The sequence below is a fragment of the Poecilia latipinna genome, unplaced genomic scaffold (assembly GCF_001443285.1).
Source record: "Poecilia latipinna isolate Pla-1442-1.1 unplaced genomic scaffold, P_latipinna-1.0 Scaffold1336, whole genome shotgun sequence".
Classification (NCBI taxonomy): Eukaryota; Metazoa; Chordata; class Actinopteri; order Cyprinodontiformes; family Poeciliidae; genus Poecilia; species Poecilia latipinna.
The window spans coordinates 62853-85595 of NW_015113952.1; the positions used below are offsets into that span (position 1 = coordinate 62853).

The 22743-nt window shown below is 36.8% G+C and overlaps 1 protein-coding gene across 3 annotated transcripts in view; it reads left to right on the plus strand.

Moving 5' to 3' along the window:
* Positions 1 to 22743, plus strand: part of pex5la (peroxisomal biogenesis factor 5-like a) — a 77300-nt gene that overhangs the window by 46994 nt on the left and 7563 nt on the right. For all 3 annotated transcript variants that reach the window (XM_015055812.1, XM_015055813.1, XM_015055814.1), the window contains 7 exons: positions 2033 to 2128; positions 9215 to 9331; positions 10869 to 11012; positions 13248 to 13318; positions 15143 to 15361; positions 16637 to 16802; positions 20994 to 21151. In XM_015055812.1, the coding sequence (XP_014911298.1) occupies positions 2033 to 2128; positions 9215 to 9331; positions 10869 to 11012; positions 13248 to 13318; positions 15143 to 15361; positions 16637 to 16802; positions 20994 to 21151 (971 nt within the window). The remainder of the gene's footprint in view (positions 1 to 2032; positions 2129 to 9214; positions 9332 to 10868; positions 11013 to 13247; positions 13319 to 15142; positions 15362 to 16636; positions 16803 to 20993; positions 21152 to 22743) is intronic.

Here is a 22743-nt window from a genome sequence, read left to right on the forward strand (position 1 = left end):
AGTGTTGGTCCTACTAAGCAAGCATATATCACCTTTTCAGCCTCTCTCATGAATAATAGATTTTGGAGTAAAGATAGAAGCTCCACATGGAAGGAGATTATTGATAAACAAACACAGAAATGTGTTTCACTTTGGAATTACAAGCTATATCTGGGACTCCGATACTGTAGAGATTAGTTTTCCTCTCTACTTAGTGGCCCTTAAACCAACACACCCTCTTCACATACATAAAAATACATGGAAAAGCATGCATGCAAAAAGAGGAAACATGTCTTGCATGATTTATTTCTCAACTAACAACAATTGTGTGGCTCAATTATTTGAGCTTAAGGAAAAATCCACCCTAAGTCATGATAAAAAATTTATAAAACACTCTTGCATCCTCTTTAAATTATAGAGCTTCATGTGTTTATAGGCACATGGCATGGAGTCTTTATACACTTTTTTTTAGATCAATAATAAGAATGCAAAATCTTATTTGATTTTAAATGCATGAGGATTAAACCACTGCATAGCCTGGTACAATGATACAACTTAAATCATTTCCACACTAATACCCTGGAATAGACACAGGGTTCACTTTCTTTTACTGAAAATAAAAGCAAGACAGTCAGCATTCACCATAAAGGTAAATCATAATCTACATAGATTTGCTTTACTGCATCCATAGTAAAACCCATGACTCAATGATGGCCTCTTTATAATGACTTTTGATTTGCACTTGAATTTTGTTTGCACCATGACCGAAAATAAGCATGACTTAGCAACAATAGTTAAGAGGACAGCCAGAGTCTTTTTACTCCATTTTGCCACTTTGCAATTTGTGTGACATTACGTATTTTACTAAAGAAAGGCAAAAAATACACAATGATCACATGACGTGTGATCATACATGTATATATAAAAGAAAAGAAGCCTGAAATCTTTCCAGTGTAGTCATTTTCTATTTCTCAACTTTATCTTAAAGCGTAACTAAATAGTCCTGTTCTCAGGCGAATGAAAACTGTTGTTTGGTTTCTAATTGAATATTGTCCACAGATTATTAAGCTGTAAAGATGTGGAAAATTAAATTCACTATTTTGTGTCCCTTTTGGGTGGATTTTTCCTTTTTAAAACACCAACTGCAGTGTATTAAAATGACGTTTTGCCATCCCAAAGGGCACCAGAAACTCTAAATCTGGCGATATTTTTGCTTATTTCAAATATGCATTGGCTTTTTTTTTTTATTATTATTATTTATTTTCCTGATCCATTTAGTGGCATCAACCTAAATTAAACTTCAATTCCCATCAGTAGAGATGGGAATTGCTACAGGTAATAACTCGCCTACCTCCCAAGCAATAAAAGCAGAAGATAGAGCAGTGTTGGTCTTTGTAATAGATTTACTTGCCCTGGGATACATGTATCCTTTGCTATTTACAGTAAATCTTGTGTCATATCATACCAGAACATGAGGGGTTATCTGAAAACCATTTACTAGAGCAGATTTGTAATAAAAATAATGGAAATTACACTGCAGTCTGACAATGCCAAACTACATGTATGGACTTAACTGGATGATTTTTTTTTTTTTTTTTTTCAAAGCAGGACAAAGCATTGCATCTAAGTTTGTCACAGAAAATATATCAGCTTGTGTCATTTTTTATTATTATTATTGCATGTGCAGGTGCACAGAAATTGGGCCAGGCTTGGGTAGAGGATGAAATTAAGAGAAGCCAGTTTTTTTCAGATGTGGACCGGGTGGTGGGGATGTACGCTGGCGGTGGTTGCTGACATTAGTGATTCTGCCATCCTTCCTGAGCATGTCAGAGGCTTTGTTGAGGCAGGAATATTTACTGGGCCCTGAGAAAGCTGCAACGGCTGACCCTGCACACTCTCCCACCCGCCTTTTCCTCTGGCTGCGCGTGTGTGCTGTGATGTGCTACGTGAATGTAAAGGTGTACGTGTAATAGACCTTTTCTTGGCATAAATGTTTATATCATGAAATGTGTGTATGCGTGTGTGTGTGTGTGTGTGTGTGTGTGTGAGACAGGCTCGTCTAACGAAGGAGCAGCGCTGGGGGAGCGCCCTCCTGTCAAGACATCAGTCCCTGGAGGAGGAGTTTGAGCGAGCCAAGGCTGCTGTTGAGGTAAGCCGTGTGCAGCTCGGTGCTATTGCTCACATCTGTCACCTGTCAAAAGCAAGGCATCTTCCCCGCCAACTTTTAATGAGATTTAACACGAATCGCCAAGATGGTTTTTCAATTTCCAGCAGATAAAATTTGTGTAACTTGTGTAATGTCCTTGTGAGGGATATATTATTTAAAGTTAGGAGATGGAATAATGATGAAAATAGAATAAACTGTTTTTTTGTTGTTGTTTTTAACAACAACAATATTTATGGCTTGTTTATTTAAGGAACAAAAACAATACTAACTCTGTGGGTTAAACTACGAATAAAGCTCACACTTTACACCCAATGCTCCCAAATGAGTCCCTGCAGAAGAAATGCTTAAAAAACATATTTTCTGTTTTACTTTTGAAGCTCAAATCTTATATTTTATAGTCCTATCTAGTCTTTTGTTTTTGTTATTTTTAAAGCCTTTTCTTTACAATTACACCACCAATTTAAACCCCCCCCAAAAAGAAACGAAAACAAATTAATTTTTTTAATGTGCATTGTTTGACTATATGGATGGTTTTTCAACACCATTAAATGTTGAGCTGATATATTTAACTTTTTATCCTGTAATGTAACAAAATTCAGCTCCAAAGTTTCGACTCCTGCATTGTTCTGATGCCAACTAGTGGTCAAATATGGAATTGTATTTTAAAAATTTAAAATTTCAACAAGACGGCCGACTTTGGAAACGTACACACAGTTATGACCCCATGTGATAGCTTATTTAGACCATATAAAAAAGTGTAATAATTTATTTAAAAATAGCTTTATAAAAACAACCACAGAAGCCTTTATTTATTTGGCGATAAAAGTTGTAAAATGTCATAAGTCTGTTATGATAATAAAATCTAACTTATTTATTACATTTTTATCTATTATAAAGAGTCATTCTTGCCACCAGGTGTAATTAATGAAACAGAGCTTCTTGGACCAGAACACAGTCAGGTGTTGATCAAACCAGCCCCTGAAAATTGTCACTCTCTTTTAGGTACAGTTTCAGTTAGCTCACACACATAACTGATGAATCACAGACATCTTATCAATCTGAAACATATTTATTATTTACCTTATTAGAAAATCAAAGAGAATCTCTGTAGAGATTCTGTAAGAGGATTTTTGAGCCATATTAACTAAACTGCATATCGTCTGTTGATCCTGTGGAAATCTTCCCGCTGTTGCCTTTTCAACTCTTCCAGCCTTTTACACCTCAGACAAATGATCCTGTTTCTACCTCTTAGATTGTTCTTTCCCCTGTGGCGAAAGCTGACAGTAATGCTAAATCCTCCCCCTAAACTTCATGAGATTACTGACCCAGAAATATATCCATGATTTCAGCAGCTAACGCTAAGAAAGTAAATATGTTTGTCATTTTCAGTCAGACATCTCAGAAACCACAGGGAGCTGAATAGATAGTAAACTTGAAGAGTTCTGATGAATCTGACAGAAACTCTTTTACTATGAGGATCCAATAGTCGTGTTGAGAAAAATTAACAGCAAATATTTTCAGCTGTATAGGAATGTGGGTTTTTTATGTGTTTGTGCCTGGGTTGTGAAAATCACTGATTGGATTTGTTAGTGTAGTGATGTGATTTATTTGACTCCTTTTTGATTTTATTATTCTGAGATCAGGAATCTGCACATAATTTTACTTTTTTTTTTTTTTTTTTATAAATTACATGAAACAGTACTACTTTTAATTTTTACCCAGTTCTTTTTACTCTTTTATTTTTGGCTCTAGTTGCCTTTATGTAGCAGTAATCAGACAGGAAGGGGGTAGAGAGAGGAGGAAATAGTCCAAAAGAACCAAGAACGAAATCCCTTTTCAAACATAGCAATGATGTCTCAAGACAAAAGACAAAAACTATCCACAAAATCAACACACATGGTAGGTGAGTGATGACATCACAAAATGCTCCTGAACAACATCGACTTGTAACTGTATCCTTCATCCTCAGCTTCCTCTGTGGATAAGTTGTGCTGCGAGGAGTCTTAATGTTTCTGCTTTCTTTGGAAGTGTCCAAAGCCCACATCACATAACTCCAATTTAAAAGGCAATGCATACTCCTGCCCTTTCACATTCATCTAGGAATCCTAGAAGAGATAACTCAGAGAATATTAAATCAGCACCGAGCTTTTCACTTTAATCCATTGGTCTTAGAAGAGCCAGACAAACATAAGGAAATTAGGGCCCAGAGAGGCAGCAGACAAAGAATTATTCTCAGAAGTATTAGCTCCGTCTTACAGAGTCGCCCCTGATAAGAAACTGTAAGGTTTTATGTCTTTATACATAAAAATCAATGGAGAAGGGAGGAGAAAGGGTGGTGATCCAAGAGATGGAGCTCAGCTTTGAATTCCTGTTCCAGGAAGGTGATGAGGAGATATTTAAAGAAGGCAAATGGCTGTGCATTTTAAATGAGGTGGTGACAGTGAAAAATACTTTCATGGAATCACTGAAACAGCCAAAGCATGACTTTGAAGAACACTGAGGGACAATTAAAAATACTCCCAAACCAGTGATAAAATGAGAGAAAGGTGACCGTAAGTCCTTTTTTTGTATAAAATGACAACAGGAGAGATTTAGTTTTGTTATTTAGAACATTGTCAAACGGTTTGGGACTGCAGAAGAAATACAGTTCTCTAAAGACTGTATCTCTTCTTTTTTCTGCAGAGTTTCAGAGTCTTCACTGTTTTCTTATTTGCCTGTCATCTCGTCTGACCTTCATTTTCTTCTTTGTCGTCCATCATATTGTTGTATTATTGTTGCAAACTGTTTTATTTGCATGGAGGCAACCATGAAAAACCTATTAAATAATATTCAAAAATAGAATAGAATAGAATAGAATAGAATAGAATAGAATAGAATAGAATAGAATAGAATAGAATAGAATAGAAACTGTAATTTCAAAATACATAATTTGTAATTTGGAACTAATGAAAACGGTTCCTACTAAGCATACGGCCATTAAAACCAGGTTTTAAACAATTAAATTAAGCAGTAATCAGTCGTGTAGAAAAATTGTTTGTTCTTCTTATACTTACCAATTTTTTGCATGTTTTCAGTGGTATTTGACCTTTTATCTTTGGGGATGATTTCCAAGTCTTTGAGAATAAAAGATCAGACATTTATTGACGTTTTGATTGATTTTACAACATTTTACAACGGTTTTATGATGGTCCACAACAGAAGCACACAGTCAGCTCCTGAAAGACATTTCCAAAGTTTTATTATTCCCTTCTTTAATGGCTTTGTAGTATTTTGTCCAAGGAGATGTTTTATTCTCCTCTGAGTGACATTATCAGGACTCCAGCTTCCTATTTTTGTCCTGCTGACCAAGGACTTGCCCTGTGCAGCATAGCAGCGGGTAGCTCATTAACATTAAAAGGCCAGGCCAGGCCTGCGCTGCAGATGAAAAGGACTTTTTTCCCCATCATGAGGCTGCTGTGTCACCAGTAAATAATGAGACTTTCCCATTTTTTTTCTTAAGTATGCTCCCTGGGCAAAATATGAATAAGTAACCTCGAGAAACAACTTGCTTGGCTCCAGAGACTCTGACTCAGTTTGAAATAATTAAAGTTGATGTTTAATGTTAAAACTTTTAGGTTACCTAGCATAACACAGTTGAATACAGTTGAATGCCAAATAAACACGTTTTCTAGTAGGACTTTCATGAATCAGAACAAATCCCGAGCTGATGTATTTATCCGGATTGATTCATATATCAGGAGTTACAATGTATGCAAATGTTTGTTAATTCTTTAATCCTTCCAGACCGAACTGAATGCTGACGGTCCAACCAAATTTGCAGTACCATAAAATATTCCAAAGGTTTCTGAAAGGGGAGACGTCGAGTTTTCCAGCCAATCTCGGCTGGAAAACGATTATTTCACCCCCGCCGTGGCATGAAGTGAAATTAATCTGAGAAGCGCTCTTTTAATAGACAGTAAATTGTGAAAATAACTTGCTATATATTGAAAGTTCCAGTTGTTATGGATAAATAGGCAAATATATATTTACTCACAGGACATTTAAAGAACTGATTATGAGTAAGATAAACAAAAATGTCCAGACGGACATTTGAAACTTAGGTCATAAAATGTTAACAATAATTGTGTGTTTATCAAAACAAGATTACTATTAAAAATCTCTCATGTCTCCAAGCCTTCTTCGCTGGCAGAATAAAGAAATCGCACTTCGAATGAACAGCAGTTTTCTATTTTTACTTTACGTTGCTGAGGTTCTTTCTTTGTGAAGTTTCTTTATACACCATGTTTTTTTTTTTTGTTTTTTTTGTTCTTGTCTGGCAGCCGGTGAACATAAAGTTTATATATGACAGCTGGCTTTGCAGAATGTTAGGTTTTATCTCTTGGACCAAATTAATGTGGATGGTGAAAAGGCTCATTTGTGCTCTAACAAAGCTTTTCATCCAATTCCTTTTGGGAGTACAGTATACGAATGGGGAGCAATGCTTAATGAGGCAAAAACAGGGGTCGCTTTGCAGTGCTGGGTTTATGCATTGATATTTTAATGAAAGTAAAAGGATAAGATTACTGGAAAATCCTCCACAATGGTATTCTAATAATGTGACCACTGTATATGGTCATGCAAATCTTTTAACACCCTGTGCATTTAAATTAGTTTGAGGATGTGTAGTCACATTCAATGATTTACATTATTCTTTCTGATGAGACTCAATTCTTATTTTAAAAGTACATTTTGAAGATAACCTTTAAGCTAATAAGAATGATACTTTTCATTAAACTCACATTTCTGGATTATAAAATGTTTTATTTGGTCTGATTATATTTTAATTTTAAATTTAGAAAATTAAATAGTTTCTATGCACCTGACATGGATTGTAGTTGAGAGTGAGAATCTGCTTTGGCTGCATGTGTCCCCTCTGTCTGTCCTATGCAGATTAAGCCACACTAATCATGATGTAGGTATTACCAATTAATTTCTAACCAGTTGTGACATGTTTATTGGCTGGAAGCTCCTTCGGAGCAGCTCAGATTAAAAGTCAGAGCTATGGGCTCTTTCCAGTAAGACACCGGATTAAAATTTTCTCACTGTGTTTATGCTCTGTTTCCCTTAATTAAACTGTCAGCACCAGTGTTAAAAACAACATCACAGCAATATAAGGAAACATATTTGTAATAAAAACATGCCCGCACACTCACTCCATTTTAAACATGCATCTCATCATACGATGTGATTAGAGGAAGGGTAGATTGACAAGATACAAGTAATGAGACGATGAACTAAGTCACAGTGCAAACACGGGCCCACGGCACTGTAAGGAATAATGAAAAGCATTAAGGAAATGATAATAGCTGCTGCATGAAAATCATTAAAACAGGCATCAGGACGGAGATTAAGAGCAATCAGAAACAAATGAGATGCAATGTGTGATGGTTCCACCAAAGCACTAAAACAAATCTGCTTTAAAGGATAACTCGCATTATACACCCTGCAACAATACTCAGAATGAAATATTTAGTGAATAAAGATATGGAATGAACTTTAACTTTATTTATTTAAGTTTCTCAAATTGCAAAAGATGTTAAAATCAAAGTAAGGTAAACACCATCACTATCAATCATGTGGAGGATTTAATGTCATCTCACCTCAACTCCTGACTTCTTACTGTGTAAATATATAAATCTGTATTTCACGCAGCATCTGCAGCATCAGTGCACACACAGTGACTGTATTTTGATCCGTCATGTACTGATGGAGTCCAGGCTTTTGTCAGCCAGTCACATGACGAGGCTGTTCTGCTCTGCTTGGCTTCATTCTTCCCGGTTCGCTCTCCTTTCTGACAGGAAGACATCCGAAAATCATGGAGCCAGCCAGATGGAAAAGAAAAAGCTGTGGCTATTCATTGCCAGCAAAAGCATCTGTAGTGGCAGCAATATGCACAAAAAGAGAGGGGACCACTCATTAAGAAGTGTTCAAATGTATAAACACAAAAAACTTGATTCATGCTCATCTGATGCCGGTTTGAATCGGAGTCGATCTTCCTTCAGAGAAACATTTCTCTAACAATATCTGCTTTGAGTTTGTAAAATATTACACTAAGGTCTTTCGGCTTACTGGTGATAGACGTAGACAAATTCACATTAAGTAGGTTAAATATTTTCAATTCAAAGTACTATTATGCATTTAAAGAGTATTTAAATTACAATGAAGTCTGCTATTAATTAAATAAAATTAAACACAGCCTTCGCTCTTAACGTTGTTTACTGAATCAGTCTAAACCTCATACGGGGTACAAATGGAAAGATTTCAGACTATAATACATGGAAATAATGGATTCAACCTGAAAACATTTCATTTATGTCTCATATTGAAGTTTCAGAGGCTTTATAAGACAAGGGCTCATGAAGAAAAGGCTCATCTTTCTCAAAGGTCCAGGATTTGCTTCTCTGCCAAACATAAAGATGAAACGTGAATGCAGAAAGTGATTTGGCATCTTAAACTGACAGGTTGCCCATCAAGAGAGAACCTCAGCTCTGTTAGCAGCTAATTAAATGCCAGCAAATAACAGTTCAAATGTCAAGCTGGTAGAGACCGTACAGTCCTGGGTTGGGATGCTTTCACATTTGCAATTAAGATATTTTTAGACTATATTTCATTCTATAATAAGAATATGATTATAGAGCTTAATAACATTACATTATATATTTTAAGGCCATCATTTTAACACATAGACTTTCAATATATTGTGTTTTATTTTATTAAATAACCTTTTTTTATTTGCCTGCTGCTCAATTACTAAAGGACTTTATTTTTTCATCCATATCTTTGTTTTCGGTTAACAAACTTTTTTAAGCTCCACTTTGACATATAAGTATAACTCAGACGGAGGGCGAAGTCCATAAATTACAAAGACTCGCTAATCTTGACAAATGTGACATTTCCAGGTGATGGAAAACCTAACAGGAGCATTCGTTTTACAGCACACTAATCAGTCATTCCCCGCTGTCACCTTGCACTCTCTCCCCATCTAACCAACCGTAATCCTCCACTGCTTCCTCTGTATGATGTCTGCAGTCAGATACAGAGTTCTGGGACAAGATGCAGGCAGAGTGGGAAGAACTGGCCCGACGAAACTGGCTGACAGAAAACGAGCAGGCACAAATACCCTCATCTGTATCTCCACATGAAAAGGTCAGAATGTTTTACAGCATCCGTGTGCAGGAGTCTCTCCAGATGGTGAAGAAAATGTGCAGAAGACATTTAAAACGATCATCCATTTCCACTGCAGCCACATGTTTGATCAGAAGGAGACATTGTTGGCAATAACTCAATAAGATCAGCTCTCCTTCCTTAAGACAGACAATTTTTAATCCATTGACATTATGAGTCAAATTAAACCACGTTGTGTTTTACTCGGGGTTAAACTGAGATGCATGTAAATAAATGTGTAATTTGTATGTTTGTAAACTGCCTTGAGATGAAATCTGTTCTGATTTGGTGTCTTAAAACGATTCATGTAGTCACAGCACACCTGCAGTAAGCGATGCATTATTTACAAAGAGCTGCACAAAGTTCTCACATTAGGATTTTAATTTAATGCATATTAAGAGCCTAAAGAGCCACAATGCAATACCGAAATGAGTCATTTATTGACCATTATTTACGTTTTTAATTTTATATGTAGTTTAAAAATGAAACAATAAAAGGTTTTTTTCATAACTTTCTGTAGCAGCACAGTAACATATTTGCAGCATTGCCAATGGAGGCCAAAGCATCTACATCCAAGCAGACGAGTCGCCATTCAGTTTAACAAATCAGGTGTTACGGTTTATTTATGGGCTCCTAAATTGTTGTCTGATGCTCTGTAGCACAGGTGATTCGAAATAATTACAGTCAAACTACAGTAAACCTTTGTCAAATGGTGTAATTAATAAATGATTCAAGCATTTCAGTTGGTATAGAAACACAAACCTGTTTATTCATTGTTTTGTTTTGCTTTCTATACAATCTTATAAAGAAATCTTATCATTTATTTATAAGATTTTGACTATTTTTTGCCCGAGTTCTAAAACTTGTCCAAGTCAATATTGAAACTCAAAAGTCAAGGCATGAATATTACAGCAGCCTTTAGACTTGCCAAAGGCTTAAATATAAAATAACAATCCTCAATTTTATGCTGCCAAAGGCTCTAAAAATATCAGAAACTTTATCAATGTTTTGGAAATAAGCTCTTCATATATTAATATTAGTTTATTTTTTGCTTGCCAAATATATAATTAATTTTATTACATTGGAAATGGATGTAAAAGCACCTACTGTACACCAGAGTATTCCTGAACCATTCAACCATGAACTGACCTTCTCATAAAAGCAAACCCCATGAGATTAGCATTATGGGCCTTCTGATTCCCAGCACAAAGTCAGATCTTACAGAAAAAAGCAATTTCAAAGTCATCAAGGACAAATGCATGTAAAAGAGTAGGTTCATCCAAGTTGACAAAGAAAAAAATGCAAGGTTTAACATTTAAAGAGAACAGTCGAACCCAAAGGAGCTCCTCACAGGTTTGATGTGAAGCAGAAAGGGGGGGAAAAAATCAATGCCTCCTGTTGGAGCCTAACTTAAAAATCAACAGCACAGGATCGCTGCATTGGTGTGCATTTTCATGTGAAGGGGAAAAACTGACATTGCCTCTGCCCCTGTTTTTGTTGTTTTCTCCTCTGCTGACAGGGTTACTACTTCCACACAGATAATCCTTATAAGGACTTGCCTAATGCATTTGAGGAGGGACTGAAGAAATCTCGCGAGGGAGACTTGCCAAACGCTGTGCTTTTGCTCGAAGCAGCGGTCTTGCAGGACCCTCATGATTCAGAGGTGAATTCATTTAGCACACAAGACAGCACACACACACACACACACACCTTGGTTTGTGGTTTGTTTGCTCTTTGCCCTATTTGACTACCAAAGTTAACCATGGGGACGTTCATATTTACGCATGCATTTTTATCGGAGGAGAAGGAGGGAACATTTATTGCACTGACTCCGAGAAATACTGCAGCCAGCACCTGGATAAGCTGCATACCTTAATCACAGTCCAACCCCACCTTCTCCACCTCATGTGGTGAGAAGCTGCATAGGAAGAGCGCCTGCCTGACCACAGGCTGTGTGAAGCTGATTTACCAGACAGCATCCACAGGCCTGACGCTGATTGCCTGCAGCAGGAGTGTTTACTGGAGCTCACAACTTGCTCCTCATCAGGGCTTCCATTTGCTCAACGAGCTGAATAGTAGCTCATTCTAGTATATTTTTAAATCTTCCTCTTTTTACTAAAAGAGTGACCTCTTTGCAAGCTCAAAGAGCATAGCCGTCACACAGAGTGCTTTCAGAGTCCCCTGGAACATACAGAAATGTGCCCGTTACTCCAAGGAGAGGATTATCCTGTGGTGTATGGAACTAATACGATTCCCAAATTCCTCACAGGGTGCTTAGTGGCTTATTGCCCCACCGTGGATCATTCAGAAATAATTTTGCCCCTCGTTTCAAAGAGTCAAGCAAAACGGCATCGTCAGAGATTACCTTCAAAATAAGTTAATGAACGTACCATTACGTTATAGTTTTTAGATTGCCGTTTGTTGAACATGTTTAATCATTTTCTTTCTACTTAGCAATCATCTGCAGCCTCTGTGTGTTTGTGTTTTGACTCTGTCTGTCACATAAAATCCCACTCATGTGACAAAGTGTGAAAACATTCAAAGGGTGTGAATATGTTTGCAAGGCATTGTAGTTATTAACCATTTCTCCTTTAAAAATATGAGAACATGAACCTGTTTCTGGAAGACAGGACATTTAAATGGAAATAAAATTAGTGCTGCTGTTGAAGGGTTTAGTTTACACCCTGACAAAATCACTGAGGTCATATGAAAATGAACAATTTTAGTCAGACATATATAAAAAATAATAAAAAAAAACACTCAAACTTATCATTGAACGTTAAATCTTTTTCTTTTTGCTAAATTAAAGAGCAGAATAAAGTTTTCCTGTAAAATGAGTTACTTCCTCAGCTCTTCAGGAACTGGTACAAGTCATGTTTCCCTGTTAGCTATATGGGATCATATACAATCCCTGAAATTTGCCTAAGAAGTTATTATACTTGTATTTCTCAAGGAGTTAGAAGCCAAAGCTGATCTCATCTGTCGGTCTACTGCTGATTAATTTGGCTGGCTCTCTTCCTTGACTTTGCAAACATTAGGCCTCGGTAAAAAGAATTGCCAACACAGCAATTTGTATGTAAAGCTGTAATACCAAAGTGCTTTATTTTTCCAAGGTAGATATAGACACTGAATGCAAATCATCTTATTTATCTTTACAATTTCCTGAAACACAAACTGTCATCAGATTTTTGCATTCATGGCATTTTGTGCACTTCGGGTTTGTTTCTCTATAAGTTTTAAAGTAATCAATTACTTTTCATTTTTCTTAGTTCAAATTTAAGGCATTCTTTGGTTAATTTGAGCAGTTTGATGAAATGTATTTGCTCTGGTTTTGCTATTGCACCATTTTCCACATCTTGTAGTTTGTTAAAGTAAATCTGATGTCCGCTTTTGTTCATCACATTTGGGGGAAAAAAACAGGCAACAAGGCAAAATTATTTCTGAACTGGGAAAATTAGGATCCATCATTCAAAGGAAAAAGATTCTTATCTTTTATCCACTGAAGATTTGGTGCTTGTGTAATTGCTTTTATTACCTACATGGTTAAAAACGTTCACAAAAAGATTTAATTGACTTATAGGCATTTACCTAATCAAGATTTTAAACAATTAATTATCCAAATGAGATGGGGGGTGGGGAATGAAATTGGGAAGCTGAAATAATCAGACAAATGAACTAAAGGTACATTTCTTCAAATAAGAGGAACGAAATGCTCAGCTGTGGTCGTCGATAAGCTCTGCAGCTCATGTAAGCTAGTTGATCTGCAGCGGCAGCATCAGTCGCTGCGTGACAGATCTCTGTTTTTTATTCCTTCTGTGTTTGACCCCCCCTGAGAAGACACGCTGTGGTTTTTCCTTCCTGCTATTTACTGATATCTGTATTCTCTGTTTCCCTACAGGCCTGGCAAGTCTTAGGGACAACACAGGCAGAAAATGAAAATGAGCAGGCGGCAATTGTCTCCCTCCAAAGGTAATGAGAAACATCTGAGTTCAGTTCTGATCTGAAATCTAAAAATAACAGAAGAACCTGATTTCATATTTGCTTAGAGGTTTATACAGGCTTTCTGACAATATGCACATACAGCTGGAGTTAGAGATAAATGGGCACCAAGACCTTTGCAAAGTACCATAAATTGGATGGTGTTTTTTTTTTTTTTTACATTCTGTCACATTTCAACTATACATTTAATGTATTTTCTTGATATGTTATGTGATAAACCAACACAAATAAGCACACAGATAGAAGGGTGAAATTTGTTTTCCAAATAATACTCAGAAAACTATGATGTGCAGTTGTACTCAGCCTACCTGAGACAACACTGAATAGAGCCACCTATAATAAATACAATGAAAGATGAGGTTGTAACATGACAAAACGTAAAACGACAAAAAGTAAAAGGCCTGTGAATATCTTAGTAAGAAGTGGACGTGCAGCCACAGCGCTAAAAAGCATAAGGCCTCCACTAGTTTCTACTGAATTGCCTTAAACCATATTGGAAGAACAATTTATGTAATTTTTTCCTATTCTTAAACTAGAGGAACCCTGCTTGGACTTTGATTGCAAAAGTCGGGGCCCTGACTGGATTCCTCAATGGGAGGTGGCCCAATTTCATTCACAACTCTGCCGAAGTCAGAAATTGCACCTTTCCCAGAGTTTGAAGACTGACAAGTGAAGTAAAGATGCTGCTGAGGAGAAATAATCCATATTTTCCAAGTATTTCATCAATTTATTCTTTTGTCAGATGAGCAGATCATTTAGGTTCAAACTGAACTGATTAGAAAGCAGATCAATAGTTATTTTTCTGCCTCTAAAATAGTCTTCCTTGCATATGAGCACCTTTCAAATTTCAGGTTGCTTGCTGGCTTCGTATTGACTTTGATTGTTATGTAATCACTCCATCTGTGAGGAGTAGTTTGGTCTGAAGTGAGATTAGATTTTCTTTTTTTTTTTTTCTGGCATTAATCCTGCTGTTGCTACACTGATCTTTATCAACTGGCAGCCATCGCGTTGCTATTTTGCATCTGATTACAAAAACTTACTGTCTGAATAGTTTTTAGTTTTTAATCATTAAAGTTCTGCACAACACAAGCACTTGCTGTGCGTAGCTAAATAAGTTAAAACATGAATGATTAATTCCCAGACATGACAAGCATTTCTGTCCTTAACAAACCATAAAAAGTGTGAAGAAACAGACAGACCTAGCTTTATCTTTTCTTCAAAAAAAATAAAAAACACATTTCTTTAAGTGTTTTTTTGTATTCAAACATTGCATGTGTGCAAGCTTAGCCAAGAACAGTTCCCAGCAGGAGGCTGGAATAATTTAGTAGGTCTGGGATTATGATGGTTTTAAGGAAGTTGGCAGACAAACTGCAGCAAATCAGGCTTGAATGTTGATGAAAGCCAAATCTTGTTTTGGCCTCTCACCTAGTCTCTTAACTAATCCAAGTCCTTCTTCCAGCTCTATGGTCCACTTTCCTTTCCTCTTACAAAACCAACAATAGCTCTTCAGTGGTATATTTTGAAGATATAACTGCAGTAACCACAGCAGAGACACTTCCAATCTCCTGCAACATCACCAAATGAGAGTTTGCATAAATGCAAAGTTAATTCAAATCAAGCAGGTGCGGGCAGCATGGAAAAACCTGCTCCTCTGTGGAGAATGCAGGGCAAAAAGAGTCGCAGCTCATCCAGACCTGATGTGCTTCTGCTTCAACCGGTCCCAATTAATGCTTGTCACATCTAAATTTCTCTTTGAAGTCCCACTTTACACCCGCTCTCCTTGTCTCTGTCCAGGTGTCTGGAGCTCCACCCTAACAACCTACCGGCCCTCATGGCTCTGGCCGTGAGCCTGACCAACACTGGCATGCGCCATGACGCCTGTGAGGCCCTGCTCCGCTGGTTGAAACACAATCCCAAGTACAAGAACCTGCTGAAGGCCAAGACCCATCTGATAGGCTCCCCCAACTCTCAGCGCAGAATGTCTTACGCTCTCAACGCGGGGCGACACGAAAGGTAGAGAACCTGACCTGATCCAACATGGATAGTCCTAAAAGTGACAGACAGCAACACTCTTTGATACGATGGTCTTTCCTCAATGGCTAAATAGTTCTGAGGAGAGTTTCATTTTTTTTTTTATTCTTTTTTTCTTCATTCTATTTCTAATTTACTTATTCAAATGAGGATCTTATTTCCCCCACGTGTTGTTAATTGTGTAAAAGAAAAATAGTTGGCCTAATGTCTTATTGGTTTATCTTCTAATTAGCTTCAAGATTAATAAACAATTAATGCATGAATAAATTAACATATTTATGAAATTATAAATATTGATTCACTTTATTCAATTTAAAAATTTAGACATATTGAAGCAATTACAGAAGCAGATATAAATATGTAAAGTTGAGAGTCCTCACATCACTGAGGAAACAGAAAAAAGAGAATGACTAACAATCTGCTGTGATCAATAATATAATTATCTGCACATTAATTTTCTAGGTTTAGACAGCCGTAAATGCCTAATTATTTGTTTTAATAGGCAAAAACAGTGCTGCATATCAATGTGAGGATCAACCTTTTTAATCAGACGTTTTCACATTGCAGAACTTTTATTTGTTTAGGTTCATGTCAGGGTTTTCTGTTTGGTTATCATAGAAATGAACGGTTTTAAATTTAACCATATTTCACAGAAAATTACTGCTTCTAAGACCTGGGAATAAGCCCGTCCCTTTTCTTAATTACTGTTTATTTTTTACCAGTCTGGTGGCATAGACATAAAAAGACAGCAGAACTTGTGAAAAACATCAAAAACTGCAACAATGATCAAGGCAAGACTCAATTCAGCTTTTTAAAAAGCATTCGTTTTCAAATGTGCCAAGATATCCAGGCTGATAAATTAAACGTTTTAGTTCGCCTCCATGACCAGACGTGTATAAAATCCCGCAGCTAGGTGTGCAGACAGCTTCTATAAACAGGTGTGAAAGAATGGGTTGGTTTACATCACACAGTGGCCTCACCTGTACTTACACATCATGCCTCAGTCAGAATATCATCTTGCTTCAATGCCTCAGAGTCCAACTGTAAAAATATTAATAATAATGACATGTTTGTGCTTTTAGTTGTTCCTATTAAATGAATCGGTTTATGAATGAAAGTTCCCACATTGTACAGCAGAGCTTTACAGACTTCACAGCGCTCACTCAGCAGCAGCAGCTCTAAGTCACACTAATCCTGATCCCTGTGTGTGTGTGTGTGCGCACGTGTGTGTGTGTTTCTGCTCGTGTGTGTTCTCAGCTCACTGCTGCCAGAGGTCAAGGAGCTCTTCCTGGAAGCAGCTCAGAACAACTCGGACAGCGTTGACCCGGATTTACAGACGGGCCTTGGGGTCCTCTACAACCTCAGCGGAGAGTTCAACAAAGCTGTAGAGGCTTTCAATACGGCCCTGTCAGTCCGGCCTGAGGTAGGAAACCCCTCCAAGGCTTTCTCTCGCTCAATCTGATAGAAAATATGCAGACTAAACAGAACCAAACTCTCAAAATGTCCTTTGCTTGTTGTGGCCTGAAAGGCATATTTTCACTGCACCAGTTAAATGTTTTTTTTTTATTTATTATTATATTTAAAGATATATTTACAGCTCTTGGAAAAATTAAGTTCACTGCACTGAACCCCACTGAAAACCTCATGATTATTCCACCAGTTATTGCTTTCTGAACTCATCCTGAGTTAAAACATTAGTATTGTTGTTTCTAAATGAATATGAACTTGTCTTCTTTGCATTATTTGAGGTCTGAAAGCACTGCATCTTTTCTTTATTTAGAGCATTTCTCATTTTCTGCAAATAAATACTACATTTTTGCTTGGAATTTGGAGACATGTTGTCCGTAGTTTATAAAATAAAAGAATAATGTTCCTTTTACTCAAACAAAAGGAACAAAAAGTAAAATCAGAGAAACTGATCATTTTAAGTGGTTTCTTCATTTTTTTCTAGAGCTGCTTTTATAACATAAAACAACAATATTGACCAATACTTATGGGATAAAGCTTCTGTTGTTAGTAGGTAGGAGATAAAGGGACACAAAGTTCAACTCTAGTTCATATTTCAACATTTCTTTACTGTTAACATTTCTTTACTTCTCTTAAATTTCCATTTTTAACTCAAAAACCAAGTAAATGTCTAAGAAAGGAGACCAAAATACAGCTTGCAGTAATTAAAATAACACTTTGGCAAGCAGTTCCTGACTTTACAAACACGTTTCTACTTGTTGCTTGATTTGACTTTTTATACCAGAACTCGTAAATTTGAGAATATGTGCAGCTCAAAGTTACGTCGTTGGCTGGATGTGGAGCTACATTTGAATAAGCCGGGGCACACACTGCGGTGTCTGAGGAAAGGAGTCGTTGTACTCGCTGGGTGGTTCTGATATCTTTCTTCACCAGTTTGTCCAAAATAGTTCTGACGTTTGTTCCTCTATGCACAGTAAAATCTACCTGGCAAAAAGGAGATGAAATTGCCTGCAGCTTCAGAGACTCCAGATGGAGCAACCTAAGGAGTGTATTGAGTGAGATACAAACACTGCAAAAGCTGTAAAAAAAGGTTATCTAACATCGAGCTGGATTAAATCTATATAGGCAGTGTGATTTCACACAATGTGCGGTTTTAAAGAAAAAAATATGTCTGTAGAACTTGATATAAACTGATAGCCCTGTCTGGTCTTCTACGTACAAAGAGGTTTTGTTGATGCACCAAGGATGAGTAAATTAGTGCACATTTACTAAACTGTCTCTTACACAGTTCTGCAGCTGAAAGTAATCAGGCTAAGAGGCAGTGGTGTCTCTGAGTCATTTTGGCATGAGATTGTGACTATAATCTGCTGATGGTTTTCTTTAACAGTAAACATTTCATTTTATAGATTTATTTTAATTGAAATGTGCTTTTTTTGTGTTAAATCTAAAAACTGTAGTACAATAAATTGTCTATACATTTCGTCATGCTCTGTCCACAAAAAAAGGGTTTACTTCTGAAAAAAAAAAAATCACAAATCACTGACAAAGTGGGAAAGGAGAGCATTCGTGAGAAAATCCGTTCATGGTAAATCTGGAGGAGCTGCAGAGGTCTTAAGCTCAGGTGGGATAATCTGTTGACAAGACAACTATTGTTCTTTCAGTATGCACTCCACAAATGTGGTATTTACAAAAGACTGACAAGAAAAAAAAATTATTGTCAAAGGAAAGCCACTAGTAGACCCATTTGGATTGTGAACAAGCCATTGAGGAAAAACAAACATGTGGAAAAAGGTTTTTTGGTCAAGCAAAATGTTGGCTTTTCACCTTTTTTGAGGCAGAAAAAGAATACTGCACATTACCTGAAGCAAACAGTAAAACATGGCAGTGGGGGAATTTTTCTTCAGCAGCACGGAAACTGCTCAGAGGTGTTCATTTTTTTGGGAAGAAACCCTGTTTGGTGCTGCAAAAGACGTAAAACTGGAAGTGAAGGATATTTACATAGAAGAATAAAAACACCAAGCTTACAGTCAGAGCTTCTGTTTGTTTTGATTAAAGTATATTCATCAATAGCATTTTTAAAGACCAAAAGTGGTATTGATGATATAAAAAAAATTATAAATAATTGTACATTTAAAGATGAGAATGTGAGATTTAAGTGTCGTGAAATGTGGAAATAATTTAAGTTTATCTGGTGTTTGGAGATTTAAATGTTTATACGTTGATGAAAATGAGAGGGACAGGAAATCATAAGATCTTGTATCTTCTATCTGCTACTTTTCGAAAAGATAATTTAAAATTGCATGCCAGTTGGCCACAATAATTTGTTTCATTTTTCTTGTCTGTCCAAAATAAATAAATATGTTAAATTGTCTTAATCAAAGTCTAGGTCAAAATAAAATCAAGAATCTGAGCACAATATCTGAAAACTGATGTTTGCGGATACTCACATCCAATCTGACAGAGTTTGATCTATGTGGCGAAGAAGCGTAGTTAAAATGTCAGTCTCTGAAGGTAAATCAGCAATAGAGACACATTTGTAGCTGCAATTGCAGCAAAAGAGAATTTTACAAAATATGTAATCAGGAGGACAAATGCAAATGCCCATTTTATGATCCTGTTAAGGCAAACCGTCTAGTCAGCACAAGCAATGAGCTAAAATCTGACTTTTTCTGACATAAAGATTCACACTCATCATTTAAAGCAGAAATTTTAAGTGTGCATTACCAAAACCAATGTCTTACTACTCAACAATGTTTTTTATGTTTTTGGGGGGGGGGGTTTCACAATTTAAACAGTTTTATTTTATCTTGCGCCTAAAAACTTGGCTCCCTTTCCATCATGCTCATGTTCTCAGATTTGTGTCAACAGACAGGATATTTCAATGGTAAATGGCCTTCATTTATATCGCGTTTTATAAAGTCTATTCACCTGCTAATGTTGTTGAGCTACTGGATTGTAGCCTCAGCTGCCCTGGAGCAGACTGGCAGAGTCAAGACACTTTACAAAAAAAAATCATTTCAGTTCAATCATTGATTCTAGTTATCAAACAGTTTGAATAATTTTGATATATTCTGTGTTTTCCATTGGGCTGTGCTGCATCGTTAGAGACCTATTTATTCAATTAATAATGCAGTCTGCAGGATCATCAGAAGAGCTGATCAAATATGGATCCATCAATCAGACTTTCATCTCAGCTCCCGCAGAAATGAAGTCTGCATGGACCAATGCAGCGAGATTCTCACAAATAAATGCCTGTTTGAAAATGGTTTTAGACTAGAGATTCCCAGAATAAAGCACAAGAAAAACGAATTTATATGCATCTACATGAATACTTTACAGTCAGTTCAGAGTCTGAGAGCAGATTCAGAGATGTAAGAGATTCATAAGCTGACATGAGTAAAATAAATGCAAACAACCTTAACAGGGAGAGTAAATGTGTGCAAACATCAAAAACATTCTTACCCTGAAAAACCTTGCAGCTGATTGAAGATAGATATAGATTTTTATTCAAGATCAAGACGTAGTGTATAATTGCCCTACAAAAAATGCAAACATAAATGCATATTCTTTTTGGCACAAAGTAAGTATATGTGGAAAAAAAATGTATTCAAAATCGACTGCATTTACAAACTTTTTTCCTCCGTCTGCATCAGACAGATCAGTCCATCTCCTCCCTTCCCTTTCTCAGGCCTGCATGACTATTATTGTTAAATCCAGTCTCCCATATTTGACTTGCTAATTTCTGCTCTCCCGCTGAAAAGAAAAAGAAAACAGCACTGAAAACAAAAGGCGGATAATTATAGCCTGCTGCTTGGCTTAGCCAGAGATGAAGGACCCCAGTTCTGTACCAGACCACTGACCTCTGAATGAGCCTGTGAGCCTGCAGGTGGGAAACGGCGACAAGGACGTCCAGCGTGATGTAACTCTGCTTACTCTGAACACTCAACTAACCTTGTCGGACTACTTTTGTATCCAAAATCTGTGCACAGTTGTTCAAAATAGGTTCTTGTTGGGTGCTTGTGAAAAACTGATCATAATTTGCTGATTAAACAGTAATTCATCCAAAAGCATAGTTCATAATAAATTTAAAAAAAAAGCAATCTATTTGAGTTTTCTTCATCACCTCAGTGCTCGTCCTCCATTGCAGGACTATTTGCTGTGGAATCGCCTTGGAGCCACATTAGCGAACGGAGACCGGAGCGAAGAGGCGGTGGAGGCTTACACGCGAGCCCTCGAGCTGCATCCAGGGTTCATCAGGTCCCGCTACAACCTGGGCATCAGCTGCATCAACCTGGGGGCTCACAGGTGAGTCACCTCAGGTTGTGTGACAGAGGACAAATCAACATGTCCTGGTTTTATGCAGTGGAGCACATACATCATGCAGCAGAACCCAGAAGAGATGTAAGAATAACATAAGATTACACTTTTCTCACTTCTGCTCCTTGGAGATAATCTTTCTTTTTCCTCAGTGTCTAATTGGCTAAATGTCTACATTCTTAAACACTTTTTCTAGACAAATTAACAAGATTTACAATAACAAAATGTAAAAATATGGATAAATGTTTCTTCCAAGACGCAGGATCACAAATTGTCAATCAGCTACAGATAAATTAGCCTGCAAATACCAGCATTAAACCATAATTATAACAACAAGTTTTGACAATGTTTGATAAGATAACGACTATAAACCTTGCTGTCATAAATCATACCATAATGATACTATATTGATCATCTCTGAGTATTTAATAGATATTCCAGTGACATCTCTCCAAAACGTTAAATTTCTTTCAATAACAGCAGAAAGGTTCAGTCAGCCATGTTTTAATTCCTGAAAGCAAGTGAGTGCTTTATAGTTTTGACGTAGAGATGAGCACAACTGACTAAAAACGAGGATCCATTCTCATGGATGAAAATTTAATGCTCTTGTAATGTGGAACCAAATCTCAGCCATAGAAAAAATATCATCTTTTGAGAAGCTGTAAAACACATTTGATTAACCACAGCTTAGATTTAGCAACTAAATAGTTAATTGTCTTTAGTATGATTACTTTTCTTATTTATTTTTGTTAGAAACGAGCAGCACCGTTAGTCGCCAAGCAATCAGGCCGGAGCTGAACAAACTGTTTCCAGGATTATAGAAAAGGAAAAGCCAAACACTTGGCTTGGTGAGGAGAAGCAGTGACCTTTAGCATTTTGAGAGCAATTTATCTTCATGGTGCGAAGCTGCAAATAACACTCTACAAAGGTTGGGAGCCTTCTTAAACCATCGATAACAATCAGAGTTTAGGTCCTTTGTCCATCACTGAGCTGAGTTATATGTATTTTAATATGTGTTGTTCAAACCTGATGAATCCCAGTACAGCAACAAATGGCCAGTTTTAGAAATGGAGTTAAGCTGCAGTGCTAAAACTCTGACATTTTGTATATATTAAGGTCTGAACTTTCTTTTTTTCCCGTTAATATTAAGACATAGATAAAAAGAGAATTAAAATGACAAATAAAATACCAGCAGAGAGCAACAGAAACTTATAAATGTGGAGAAAAGCGAACATCATGCTGTCCACATAATCCTGTCTGAAACAAAACAGCTGGTAAGTCAAAGTTTGTATGCACAGCCTCGCAAAACCATTGATTTCCTTTGATTTCTGTCAGACTTCAATATATTTTATTGTTGTTTTATGTAACTAAATAATCTTTTACCCCATCTACAGCTGTAAGGTTTATTGCTGTATGTCCCTCCAAGGTTTCCATGTCTAGAGAGTGATTTTGCTCATCCTACTTTGAAAAATAGATCTTGCTCATTATGATCTACTTAATGAGATTAGCTTACTCTTTTCTCAACTTAGAGAGAAGACTAAGTTCTGACCTTTTTCTGGACCAAGCCAAGGCAAAAATAC